This window comes from Dioscorea cayenensis, chromosome 14 (genome assembly GCF_009730915.1).
Source record: "Dioscorea cayenensis subsp. rotundata cultivar TDr96_F1 chromosome 14, TDr96_F1_v2_PseudoChromosome.rev07_lg8_w22 25.fasta, whole genome shotgun sequence".
In the NCBI taxonomy this organism is placed as follows: Eukaryota; Viridiplantae; Streptophyta; class Magnoliopsida; order Dioscoreales; family Dioscoreaceae; genus Dioscorea; species Dioscorea cayenensis.
In genome coordinates this window covers 8,417,367-8,431,360 of record NC_052484.1, presented here as the reverse complement: position 1 = coordinate 8,431,360, position 13,994 = coordinate 8,417,367, and the positions used below count along the sequence as shown (strand labels likewise).

Here is a 13,994-nt window from a genome sequence, read left to right as displayed (position 1 = left end):
ATATTCCCCGCCAGGTGACGACGAGTCATACCTAGGTCGCTTAGAAGGCCCACCAGCAGTATTCTTCTTTGGCATGATTTGCAAATAGAACATAGAATAACTCAGGTCAAAGTATCAAATCCAAGGTTGGACATGATCATGCTAGGGGCACCGCGACTGTGTCCAGATAAGAGGCAAGTCAAAATTCAACCAGGGCACGATTGTGTCAGGGTTGGCCCTCGACCCGAAAAAGGGACTCCAGTAACATCCCATACGGGCCAACGAGCAGGGCTACAAAGTATGCTATCCATATAAACTCAAGCACAAAGAATCGGAATAACATATAATCGCACACTCAGAATACAAAGAACTTGCACTAAAACAAAAGAAAATGTACCAAAATTGGGGAAACACTAAAAAAAACAAAAGAAGGTTATCGACAAAAGGGAGCCGTCGATGGACGTTACAACTGAGCGTATCTCGCTAACTAGGCCAAAAAGGAGAAGGAAGAGCTTGGTGATGCCAAGGGAAGGGGTGCGACAAAAGGGGGTGGTTACCGGTGATAGGGTTTTGAAAGGAAGCACTGGAGCCGAAAGGTCATACCCCGCGCATACCCATAGCACGTGCATGTCGGGTCACGGGTTCGGTCACAGAAATCAAGGTGTGACACGATCGTGTCACCAAGGGTGCTAACCCCTCCCTCCCCCCGGACCGAAAATCACTGAAGAATGGTGAAATTAACAATTCAGCACAGACACAATCATGCAAGGAGCACAGAATACGTGTTTCTCATTGGCACGATCGTGTCAGGCCCGTGTTTGCCCTGAAATTTTACTAAGATGTCTGGCCAGAGAAAATCGGGGGCATACGCATGAAAATGTCTTGCTTGTGTCCTGCCCGTGTCTATCTTGGAAAATTTCAGAATAGAGAGCCCTCCTCCCAAAATAAATGATAAAGCACACGACCAAACATGGAACACAAAATGGCACAAAAGTCAACCCAAGAAGATCACAATAACCATAAGACCATTAGAGAGTGAATGTCATGAGGCTCGGAGATAGTGATCCCAAAACAAAAATGGAAAAACAGAGATAACCAACACAAAACAAACAACTTGGGTTACCTCCTAAGAAGCACTTGTTTAATGTCACTAGCTCGACGTACCCGTTACGCTATTTCGGAGGTTCGTGGAATTGAGACCTCTCTAGGCCACCGAAGATACAATTGCAAACATATGAAGGCAACATGTTAATTAAATGGACCTCACCAAATGCCCAAGTGCCAACATGATTAGGGACGCGCGATTCAGGCGATAAAGTGAGTGTCTTCTTCTTGTTGTATGTTTCATTCTTCCACCACCTCTTCACCATGAAGATTTGTATCTCAGGTGGCATGAGTCCGTGCATACTGACACTTCAAGACCTTGGACTTCCTCTGTTGCCAAACCCAGTTCATCTTCATCAAATGGGATGTCCTCCAAAAGGTCATTGAGCTCATCTCTCAAGAATGACTCCTGCATAAAATCAAAAATAGCCTCATCAACCACATCAAAAAAATAACAAGTGTCATCAAAATCCATCATATGTCGCATGGAGTCATAGAGCCTAAATGTGGTTTCTCTATCACCGACTCGAAGAGTCATTCGGCCATCTTTCACATCAATGAGAGCCTTGGACGTCGTCAAGAACAGTCATCCCAGGATTAATGGCACCTCCACATAATCATCAATATCCAGGATGACAAAGTCCACCAGAAATATAAATTTGTCTACCTTGACCAAAACATCCTCAATAATGCCCCGTGGTCTTCGGGTGGATCGGTCTGCCAATTGGAGAGTCATGTTTGTATGTTTAGGCTCCCCAAGACCCAAGCTCTGGAAAATCCTGTACGACATCAAATTAATGCTTGCCCCAAGGTCAGCAAATGCCTTTTCATCGACCAAACCCCCAATTGTGCATGGAACAATAAAGCCTCCAAGGTCCTTCTACTACTTGGGGAGATTGTTGCAAAGCAATGCAAAACACTCCTCACTCAGTGTTACTGAAGATACATCCTCTAGTTTCCTCTTGTTGGTGAGCAATTCCTTCAGAAACTTAGCATACCTACGCATCTGAGCTGGGCTTCTACCAATGGAACATTAATGTGCAAAGTTTTGAACATGTCTAGGAACTTTTTGTATTGCTCATCCTGTTGGTCTTTCTTTGCCTTAGAGGGAAAAGGGAGTTTCTATTGAAATACTGGGACTGGGGTTTTGTTATGTGGGGCATTTTCTGTGTAAGTGATCACCACTTGTTCAGCAACCAAAGGTTCATGTTCCTTCTCAACAGGATCCTATAGTTTCTTCCCACTTCTTAAGGACACACCCTTCAATGACTCTTTTGGGTTAGCCACCGTGTTGCTTGGAAGGGTCCCCAGTAATCTTTCTTCCAGTAACTTGGACATTTGGGCCACTTGATGTTCTAAGTTCCTCATAGTTGCATTTGTATTTCTAATCATTTCTTCATGGTCTCAACACTCTTGATGAATTGAGCCATTAAACTGGTGAGGTCATTAGTAGACTCAGAAGACGATGACAATTGTGATTGTGATGCAATCTGAGGTGGGGGCTTGTACTGCTACTGTGTTGCATGACTCTGTCCCAACTGACTCCATGAAAAATTTGGATGATTCCTCCACCCAACATTGTAAGTGTTATTATATAGATTATTTTGGTAACGACGATTCTGACCAAGGAAATCCACTTGCTCAATTTGCTCTGTACTTACATCACCAGTAGGTAGGAAGCTTGAATCGAATGAGTGGCCAGAGTTATCCTGAATGGGCCTTGACCTTGAAGATGGGGATTGCATGTTATCTAACCTTTTTGATATTGCTTCAACTTGTGCTGCAAGGGTTGTGATGACATCCACTTGATAGATACCGGCGGATTTTACCGGTTTGTTCCTTTCAGAACTCCACTGATACCCATTGCTTGCCATATCTTCAATCATCTTTTGTACATCACTAGGTTGCTTGTTACATAATGAACCCCCGGCGGCCGCATCAAGCATCTGTTTGGTAGAAGTGTTTAGCCCATTGTAGAAAATTTGAATTTGCATCCACTCAACAATTCTGTGTTGCGGGCATTTCCTTAGTATCTCTTTGTATCTTTCCCATGTCTCATACAATGATTCGGACTCCAACTAACGGAATGAAGAGATATCACTTCTGAGCTTAGTAATCTTTGCAGGGGGAAAGTATCTAGCAACAAATGCTTATGAGACCTTTTTCCATGTGGTAAGAGACCCAAATAACAAGGAATTTAGCTACTGCTTGGCCCTTCCTCGCAATGTGAATGGGAAGGTCTCAGGCAAACAGCCTCCTCAAAGACATTGCTTGCCTTATATGTATCACAAATCTCTAAGATATTTCTGAGGTGCTCATATGGGTCTTCATCCTGGAACCCGTCAAATTGACACATTTGCTGTACTAACTGGATGAAATTCAGCTTCAGCTCAAAGTTATTTGCAGCAATAGGAGGACGAACAATGCTGGAGCCGATTTCCTCTAGATTTGGTCTGGTCAAATCCGAGATACTCTATGGGTGACTACCAACCATATCTATGTTCTGATCCACTTCCACACTAATTTCAACGGACCCTGAGTTGCTCAAACTAATCTGACATAGTCTTCTTCTGAAGGTCCTCTCTACTTCTGAATCAGGGTTGGCTGGTGAGGTCGATGGGCTCCCATGGGTTATGCACTTGTACCTGCGCTTAATAGATAAATCTAAAGTAAGCTCACAGAAAATTCAAAGTAAAGCAAGGGGGGAATGAAAAAAATAAAGAACGTGTCGAAAAAGAAAGAGGATATACACAAGTATGCACAATATAAACAAACTAGAACACCATATTATAAGCTTTCTTAATAGTTGCCAGTCCTCGGCAATGACGCCAAAAACTTGATCTGTTCTCTGCAAGTATATGGGTCGCACGCAAGTAATATAGTAGTACCTCGTGAGGGGTATGATTGTCGAACCTCAGGGGCTGGACTAAAAATACTAACTTAACACTGATCTCTTGTGACAATTAAATGGATAATGAAGTTGAGTAAAATAGAAGAACAATTAAAGGGAAAATTAGGAAGAGAAAAGATGGAGATAAAGGTGATTGGATCAATTGTCAACAGAAGAAAACAATGCCTTGAGATGTTCCCCTTGCACTTGAAAATGCTCACTCACTCTTAAGTTCTACTCTGTACATTCTAAGGTTCTGGTGTGTGCTCTGTAGCAATGTGGCAGCTATGGTTCTCACATGCACCATGTTTTGCTAGGGTAACTATGGCCTCTTGCACATCAAGTTTTGCAATCACACAAGGCAACCACAATTATGGCAATCCACACATCAAGTTTTACCTAAGTAACTATGCAAATCAAACATATCAAGTTATGCAAACACAAGAACCAAAAGAACTCCATAAATCATGAAGAGTAAAAGTGTTTAAGCATACAAAATTGCAAAGTTCCCACCCCGGGACACCGTGGCCTACTAGCTCCTCATGGGAGGAGATAAAACTAGATCTAGAAAAAGAAGACATGACTCCCTTCTTTGTGAGATTTGAACCCAATGTCGAGCTCCTTGTGCTACCACCACTTTCCTTGTGCCTCCAACTCGCTCCTTTATGCCTTAGAAGGTGTGGATAAGCTTGATCTTCGCCCTCATCAAAGTCCTCCCATTGGAGAAGAAGATCCCCGAACAAAGATGATGATAATGAAACCCTAAAACCTGGAGTTATAAAGAGGTATTTCGGGCTTGACACGGTCTATGCACACTCGTGTCCAGATAGTGTCATATTAGGAAAAAAGTTGAGTACAAAGGAGTGTCTCTGTCTGAAAAGTTTTGTGGAAGGGACACAATCTTGTCCTGATCGTGCAATGCTGTGACACGATCATGTCAGGGGCACCCAGCGCGTGCCAACAATTCTTCACTAAAATTACCCTTGGCCTAGGATTTTCGGAGGCATAGACACGGTTGTGTTCTGACCGTGTCAATCTTGAAAGTGTCCTTCTACACAGAATTCTTGCTAGATCAACATTGGGCTGAGAACTTCGGAGGGTATGACACGAGCGTGTTCAGCCTGTGTCAAGCTTAAGTACTTGAACTCCGTTTGAATATCTTCTTGTTTTCTTCCCGAATTCACTCCAAAATGTATTGAGCCCCCTATTTCTGCACATATAACAAAAATACCCATAATAGTACTACTCATGAATAAAACTAAACTTAAGAACAAGCAAAATGATGAATTTAGGATATGAAAACATGTATACAAAGTGCACTCATCAGGTCAACCCGATGGTCACGGGAATTAACCCCTAATCCAATATGAGTATTAATACAGAATTTCTTCAGACCAAATCCTCCTATGATTGCATTAAAAGCGGGAAAATCTCTAATTAGGGCTGATACTCAAACTAGGTCCAACCCTAATGTTGGAGGGGCACAAAATACTCGATGGTCACGACATATTTGTACATGGATCCCTACCAAGCTAATTGTGTCTAGTACAAGGATGTTGGTCACGCAACTAAGTACAACCAAAAAATGGACATACAGAGTTCACATGCATATCAATACATCAATAATACACCAAGCTTGAATCTCAAAAACACCAAATGCAATAGAATAGATCAAAGAATCTAACTACACAAATTCACCCCAAGGTTCACTAACATCCAGTGACCTTGGGGTTTAGTTGTTTATACTAACAAAATACATGATCAAATCCACAAAAACAACTAAATAAAGCAACATAAAACTCCCTCAAGTGGTGAATGCGGAGAGACAAACCGTGGAGAGCTTCCAATGACGCCACCAAAGGGGTGGCTTCTTTGCCCTCTACAAGCTTCTACAATAGGAGATGAGGGAAGGTCTTACCGAATCTTGCTTCTTTCTTTGATTTACATGCCTAAAGATGTCTTCTTGAGCTTTCTTTACCCAGGATTTGGAGATGGAGAGGAATGGTGGGAGGTAGGAGAAGAAGATCCCTCCGTAAGCCCTAAAAAACCTCTTTAAAGACCTTCTTGGGTTAGCTTCATGGCCATGTTCACGAGTGTGAAAGAACCCCCTAAAAGCCTCGGGATTTCGCCAAAAATTCTGTAAAGCACTACAGTGAAATGCTACAGTGAAACACAAGTACTGCAATAACTGCACAATCTTCAGCCGATTCACGGGCGTCTTCACACTTGTTAATAGAACTTGACACTTTGCCGTTTCCTAACTCCTTTCTGCTATAGTAATTGCTATGATATCGTGCTCTAAAATGTCATTTTCGGTGTTATTTTCTTTCTCAATTTTGTTGTCTAGCTAACCTAGGTATCCTTGAGACCTGTAACATGAATAAGACCAATTAAACTACACAAACGACATCGAATAATCCATTTATACATGAATAGTACAACATAAATACATATAAAATACACATATTTAAGCGTTTATCATCGTGGATGTCCAACATCAATGGTGAGAACTCTTTGACGTAGTCCTGAATTGAGCTCATTTGCTTCAACATCTTCAAAGTTGTTTGTACTACACATTTAATATTTATTAACAAGAATTACTCCTGAAACTCTTTCTTCAATTCTACACACATGAACTGAAGGTCCTTCTACATATTCGAGCATCATCTGCCTATCTCATCCTTTACTATAACTTGGTGTTGCTAATGAGGTACATGCCTACCAGGGTTACTTGCTCAAAATGAAGAACTCTCATAGCCTTGAGGCATTAATCCACATCCTTAAGAAAGTTCTCCAAGTTCTTCACTTTCCTTGTACCATTAAATAAAGATAATTCTAGGACTTTGGCATATGAGGAACACTTCCAAGCACCCAAGGATCTTGATCTAGCTTCCTTGAGAAGAGGAATGTCATGTAGCCTTCGGGAATAGGGATTAAGAATGTCACTGATGTGCCCAACAACATGCTCTACGCTTTCCATCCTCTCCTCAAACCGATCAATCCAATCCTTGGTTGCTCTCACCATTCCGTCTCAAAGAGCTTCTTTGCTAGTGGACAATCTTTGGTACTAACTATCACAGACCTTATCCTCGTCCCTCGACTACCCATGCGACACTTGACTACCTCCTGATATCAAGGCAGCCTTTGAAGATTAACTATTCAGTAACCCTAGCTAAGATGCACAGCAAGCAAGTAAGCAAGCCAAGCAATCAAGCAAGCATCAAACAAGCAAGAAGGCAAGTAAAAGTGACTATGTGTAAGAAACATAAATGAACACTTTATTGAATGAGAAGTTTGTCATTCAACCAAGGCCAAGACGCAAAACTAAGATTTTTAATAAGTATTACAAGAAGCAATGGGGAGCCTTTTTATAGTCCACCCAAATACAAAGGATGGCCAAGAGAATCCAAATCCAAGGGCCCATAAGAAGTTAATGGTCATGCCCAAATAACACAAACATGCCATGTTGTCCAAAGTAGAAACCAATGCTTATGATCCATATCCTATGCTATAGTACCGAATAGAATCACTGTGCATCCACCTGGCCAGGCCTAGGCTATGTCACGTTGACAATGGGCATTAGCCTTAGTTACATGCACGTTAACACCATAACGAGTGACCTCGGTCTAGCACATGCTCCCTTGATCATGGGCTACCTAACCTATGCATGTGGCCATTAGCCATGCCCACGCTTGCCCCAAGCATGTGAAAATGGCTAAATGATGGTTACCAGCCTCCGTCCTGCTGGAATTTTCCCACGCAAGTCTCGATCTAGCGCATGTGACCATGCTCACGCGCATCGTTAAGTCTTGACCCATGATTGTGCAAGACACCACATCCCCTCTCTGTCAAGTATCCACACCCATAAGCCCATGCACGTTGCCAAGTCTGCATGCACTACCTGCCAACCTGCCTTACTCCCTCGATTAGGTTGCCTCACCCATGCCTATGTCATCCGGCTATTCTCTGTCACTTGGGCACATGATTAGATCATGGACGAATGTAAGGGGCAAGAAAACTTACACTTGTCATGTTTTCCATAATAATAATAATAATAAATAAATAAATAAATAAATAAATAAATCTCTTTCTAATATCTATTAACACAATATGTAGCCTTTATAAATTATCTCTTATTATAGGGGTACATGTAGGAAAAACTTAAAAACAATTAATTTATTAAAATAAAATAAAATTAAGTTTTACCATTTATATAAATAAACATATTTCATGTACTAAAATAGATTTTAAAAACCCAAGCTAACCATTTACTCATTTTTACCACTCTTCTGTTTTACCAAACAGAGTAAGTAGATGTGGGCTTCTCCTAATCTTAAGCATAAAGGCAGAAGTACGGAGAACTACTATGAGAAATAGTAGTATGACACTCATTAATAAATTGACTTTTATAAGAATATAACAAATATTCCAGCAGTGAAACTCCTTAAGCAGTTGTTGGTAAAGTAGAACCATGAGAAAGTTTAAATTCAATATGAAGGAAAAAAATTTCATCTCCATTGTCTATATTATTTGGTCCCAACAATTTTATTTTTTTTTTAAAATGAGGATAAACAAAAAACACAACTGGGATAATAATACAAAATACCCCACAAAAATAGGTCGGTCGATAACACACAAACACACCAGCAACATAGCTAACCTTGGGTGCAAGTGAGAAAATAACACCCATGGTGAGGATTAAGACATCTAGCCATTGCCTTGCATTAACGGTGGATGGCACCTCATTTGGACCATCTGCTCCACCAACACAGGTTCCTACGAACTCCAAACTTCATCCAACAGACAAGGCTAAGTCCTTAAGCATCCTTTTACCTCTAGTTTTGTGGTGTCAAGTATTTGGACTAGATTACTCATTGGATCGCCTAAAACCATAGATAGACTACAAGCACTAGGGAGCCTCAAAATGGGTTTAGATCTAGATGAACCAATCTCCACCCCAATCAAAAGGTTAAGTATTTTAGAATCCCAATCTTGAGAAATTTTAGGAAACTAATGCATGTACAATATGACAAAACTTGCATCCGGGAAACATGCACATGCCATCAATTTGTGTAGTTTTGCAACCCTCTTCTCGGTTAATGAAACTTGCTAATTTGGGTTGCCGGTTGTACATCGTTTAATGCACTACCATCTATGTTAGCGGACAATACCGGAGCAACAGTGACTTGCTTCCCTCCACAGTAGCATTGGGAGTTGGTAACAACCTCCATCATAGATCCAGGAATTACAATTACCAACCTTTTTTTGATCCCTTTAAAAAATGCTAAACATGCGTGCTAGATGTTTAGGACTCTGACAATGAGAAATCTCTCCAACCACCTTTGTAGTTCCCTTCATCTCCTAAGAAACTTCATGGTTGAATAGATGAGGAGCATAAGAGGTAAGCACCTCCACCATGCCAAGCAGATGTGCGAGGGGAATATGGTCACGTTGTTCTTGTTGGAGACTCATGGGTGCTACCTCATCACGTAGATCACCTCGACTTCTCACTCGATGAGAAGGGACCACCTCATCCCCTAAATCCTAGTCCTTCATCAATCGAGTTACTTCATGAATGGGTCGTGCACAAGAGCTATTTCCTCTTATTGTGTAGTTCACCTTTGAACCGTGTCCAACAGCTCCTGAATTATCAACGCGGTACCTCTGACACCCGAATCACCCTCAAAAGGAAGATAAGGGGGTGGGATCTCTTATAGGGATTTCATAGGGGTGGCAAAAATCTGGGTCCGGACAAAACCGGGTCCAGGAAACTACTACTATAAATAAATAAACTTGGTGCCCGGACCCGGCCCGGTTTTAAATCCGAATAAACCTAACTTGTTCTGATCTGGTTTCTTTTAAAACCGGGTTGTCCGGATGTCCGAATTTTGTCCGAATCCTATAAATTACATTTAACTTCACTCAAATATTAAATTATAAAAAATAATTTAATTCACATTAAATATAAAAAAAACCAAATAATCCAAAACTCAAATCAAATCATACCAAATTCCAAGTCTTAATAAAAAAAAAACCATACAAGTTTGAAGGTTTTGGAAAATTGGGATTAAGACAATTGGACTCATGATTTGGGCTTTTAAAATTTTAGAGGTACAAAAGCCCGGTTATCCGAATTTTTTTGTCCGAACCCAGCCTTGATTTAAATTCAGACAATCAAGCATTGCCCAAACCCGGCCCGCATTAATATAACTTTTGTCCAAACCCTTTTTATTCTGGACAGGACAAAACCGGGCCGGCAGGCCTAGACAAAATATTATCACCCCTAGGATTTCATGAGTGTAGCCATGGCTTGGGAGAGCGTGACAAGGCATCCATGTGCCTTCCACATTAATGAAGCTCATCCTAGTTTAACTAGTCACCAAAATAGAAGTAATATGGCCGACATTAAGACTTAGGGAGCCACCCTACTTGGGTGGTATGAGTGGATTCCCATAGAAAGATGTCACACTAGAGGGGTAGCAATGGACAAGAAGAACGGGCAACAACTAGCACATATTTCGGCTTCCTGTCAATAGTGAACACCAGACGCATCCCCAGTGTGTTGACAGTGATCACCAGACACATCCCTTGTGTGGTATGGATTGGCTGCACATTATCCTCGTCCTCCCCTAATTAAACTTCCTCATTTTCTTCTTCCTCATCCCCTGTCTCAGTCAAGGACCGTAGCATCCCCGTTTCAATATATTAATAAATTTGGTGTGTATTGGTCCAAACAATTCTAATTGATATTCTTTAAGAAGATTTAATTATCCAAATAAATATATTTAATAATTAAAATTAAAATTTGATTAAAATTAATAAAAACTATAAAAACATTAAAAGTTAATGTTGAAATATTTAATTTTGATTATAATTAAGTTTGAGTTTGGTCAATTCAAATGAAGTTTTTTGTTTTTAAAAAAAATCCTTGGCAACATCTGACATTCTCACAAATACAAATAACTATTTTTTTTAATTTTATGTTAAGGTAAATTTATACGTTATTATTGCCAATGGCTTTTAGTCTAGCGGCATGGGCCCCATTACCTAAGATGATTATTGCAGGATTTTTATTATCTAGGTTTGAAATGCACCAATTGTTGGATAAAAATGTATGATTTGATGATCAATTCTTGAGTGAGGGCATTTTTGACAGTGTTTGCCATATCTGTCATTTGATGATCAATTCTTGAGTGAGCGCATTTTTGACGGTGTTTGCCACATCTGTCAAAAAAATATATATATATATATACATAATTATCTATAAAACAGTCGGTGATTATCTTAACAATGCAAAGACCACACCAGATACTTCATTAAAGTCCATCTCTTTGGTTTGCTCGCATATTTATTGAGATTAGTCATTCTGTCGGTCTGAGGAGACTGATTTTCTTATACAATAATGTTGAAATAACATCTCTCAATCTTGGGACCAGAGCACTTGATATGTGGTATGGTAGTCCAAAAAATCAAATATTATTAATAATCCTAACCTATGCTCTATGAAACCTAGCTGTATAATGTGTCTTATTTATAATTCAATTGTTTAGCAGTGCGGTCCCTTATTTTGAGATTTTCAATTTCCGTAATTCCAGGTTTTTGAGGTGATGAAATAGATAATCCCAGCCAAGAACTGAAGAAACCCCTGTCCTATATTTGTTTGACTTAAACTTTAACACACCAAATTTGATTACCATTATAAAACAAGATAAAGTGCATAATTTCTCATGGCAAGGTTGAATTATTACAAATAATATTAGAATTTAATCTATTGGAATGACGCAACGAAATCTCATTGTTATTTGAGATGATCAGAAGAGCCATTCTGAATTTAGCAACCATTTCATCCCCTGATTTAAACATTTCTATTGTACATATAATTGTGTGCAATGAAATCTCATTGTTATTTGAGATGATCAGAAGAGCCATTCTCAATTTAGCAACCATTTCATCCCCTGATTTCAACATTTCTATTGTACATATAATTGTGTAGACTACATAGATGAGAGATGAATCAAATAGTATAATATCAAACACAAAAAGGGAAAAAAAATCATGTCCTGCACAAGCCCATATTTGTAGGGAAAGATCCATAAAATTGTGTGCCTGTATAAATCGATGATTTCACCCAGAGTTAATTGGTAGAACTTATATGAAACAAAGGTGTAAGGATGGCACACCTGAAATTATTCAAACTCAGTAAAAAATCCTAAGTTTACATAGCTTGTGTTTTTTATACAATCTAACAATTTACCGATGAGTTCTATAACTTGTGATACAGTTAATAGACGAGTAAGTTTCACTGATCCAAAGCTGGCTCTTCTCCGAGAAGAAGAGCTTTCAGTATCCTATCAGGCCAGCCATTGGTTCCTACGAACAAATGCCCGCCTTCCGGGTTCTCATGGTAATGAATCCAAGATAATTTATCGACAACACACCGTTGTATCTCCACCGGAACAAGCCGATCTTCATAACCTTGCCACAAGTGCACTGAACCTTCATTGTTTGAGAATGGATTGCTTATTTTCATAGGATCAAATTCCCAATTACTAACCAATGCTATCAAATCCCTGTGGAGTGATTCATAAACCCCTTGTTGCCTTGCCTTCCTCTGAATCTGAAATACAAAATGTAATTAAGTTCTTGCTTCTTTTAATAGAATTTCAATCCAATTTAAACCAAGAGACATACCTCAATTGACTTTTTGAAATCCATCATCTTCAAAATCTCTTTATCTTGTTGCGAAAATATTGTGGAATTCCCCTCAAGACAAGCTAATGAAGGGAACAACTTTTGGTTCATCCAAGCATATAACAGAGATGGAACATGATGAGCTATCCACAATGTTCTTTGATCTTGCACAAGCAATTTACTATAAACTTCCTTTGTCACATATTGAGGTAATGATGGCCACCAGTAATTCACTGCCGGCACAACAAGCGCAACTCCTGCCAATCTGCAAAAAATCGTTCGCTTTGATTCGTCTCATACAAAATACCATTAAAATGACAAAAGGGAAAATAAAAACCAAACTACTAGCCTGTGCGGTATGTAATTCAAGCAACTCCAAGCAGCATATCCTCCCATGGAAGATCCGATAACATAAAACTTGGATCCAATATGCAACTGATCAGCAAGTTCTTGAACGTCCATAGCTTCACTCTTCACATTTCGCATTGGATTTGGATCACTCTCTCCATATCCAGCTCTGTCAAATGATAAGAAATATATACCAAGTTCTTCAACCAATTCCTACAAAAAAAGTAACTTTTCCAAGTTATAATATGATCATCAAGAATGATTTTAATGTTGAAAACTTATTTCCGCTGACTTGAGATGCATCTATTGTGGTCTCCTTGGTGCTAAAAAAGCCATGGATGAGGATGATCTTGTACTTGGCTTTCTCTTTGGGGACACCTGATTCTTTGTAAGATAAGTGTCTTCCATCTCTGAGTTGAATTCGTGGAGAAGTGATGGGAGGGCCATTGGGAGTGCCACACAGCTTTGGTTTTGGGGGTTGGATGAAGGATTTGTAAATCCATCCAAGTAAAAGCACAACAAGGATTGCTGCAATTCTGAATCCCATGATTGCTGTGAAAAAAGGATACTGAATCAAAAGGTATAGAAACCCTTGAAAGTGGTGGTGAGATATACCATGAACTAAGATGACAAGGATGGAGTGTAATACTATGCTGATATGAACATGGATATGACCTGCATTTATTGTTGAGGGTGATCTTTGCTTTGATATTAAGCGGGTTTTTTTTTTCACAATAAGTATTTTTTATTTTTTAATTTTAAAAATAGCTTTACTTAAAATATATTCACTAAATTAATCATGAAACCATTACATCAACCTTCATTGTATCACCCATGTGTTTTTAAAATGTAAAATATGTTAAATCTTTTTTCTAGAACACCTTTTATTTTAAAAAAATACAAATCAAAAATATTTTTAATTTTTAAATTATTTTCTTAAGTTATTATTATTAAATATTTATTATCATTTTATAAAAAACCA

General features: G+C 39.3%; 1 protein-coding gene across 1 annotated transcript; it reads right to left on the bottom strand.

Annotated features, from left to right (window-relative positions):
- Positions 1–12,139: 12,139 nt before the first annotated feature.
- LOC120275300 lies at positions 12,140–13,653 on the bottom strand. Its single transcript, XM_039281834.1, has 4 exons — positions 13,305–13,653; positions 13,014–13,225; positions 12,665–12,929; positions 12,140–12,590 (listed from the first exon to the last, which is right to left on the bottom strand). Exons 1-4 carry the CDS (start codon positions 13,557–13,559, stop codon positions 12,273–12,275), a joined length of 1,050 nt encoding a protein of 349 aa, XP_039137768.1. The 5' UTR covers positions 13,560–13,653; the 3' UTR covers positions 12,140–12,272.
- Between the last annotated feature and the right edge of the window lie 341 nt (positions 13,654–13,994).

Coding starts and splice junctions, on each gene's coding strand:
- LOC120275300 (XM_039281834.1), bottom strand. CDS start 13,559: ATGGGATTCAGAATTGCAGCAATCCTTGTTGTGCTTTTACTTGGATGG. Junction 13,226..13,304: donor CCACAATAGATGCATCTCAA/GTCAGCGGAAAT, acceptor CTTTTTTTGTAG/GAATTGGTTGAAGAACTTGG. Junction 12,930..13,013: donor TTGAATTACATACCGCACAG/GCTAGTAGTTTG, acceptor GATTTTTTGCAG/ATTGGCAGGAGTTGCGCTTG.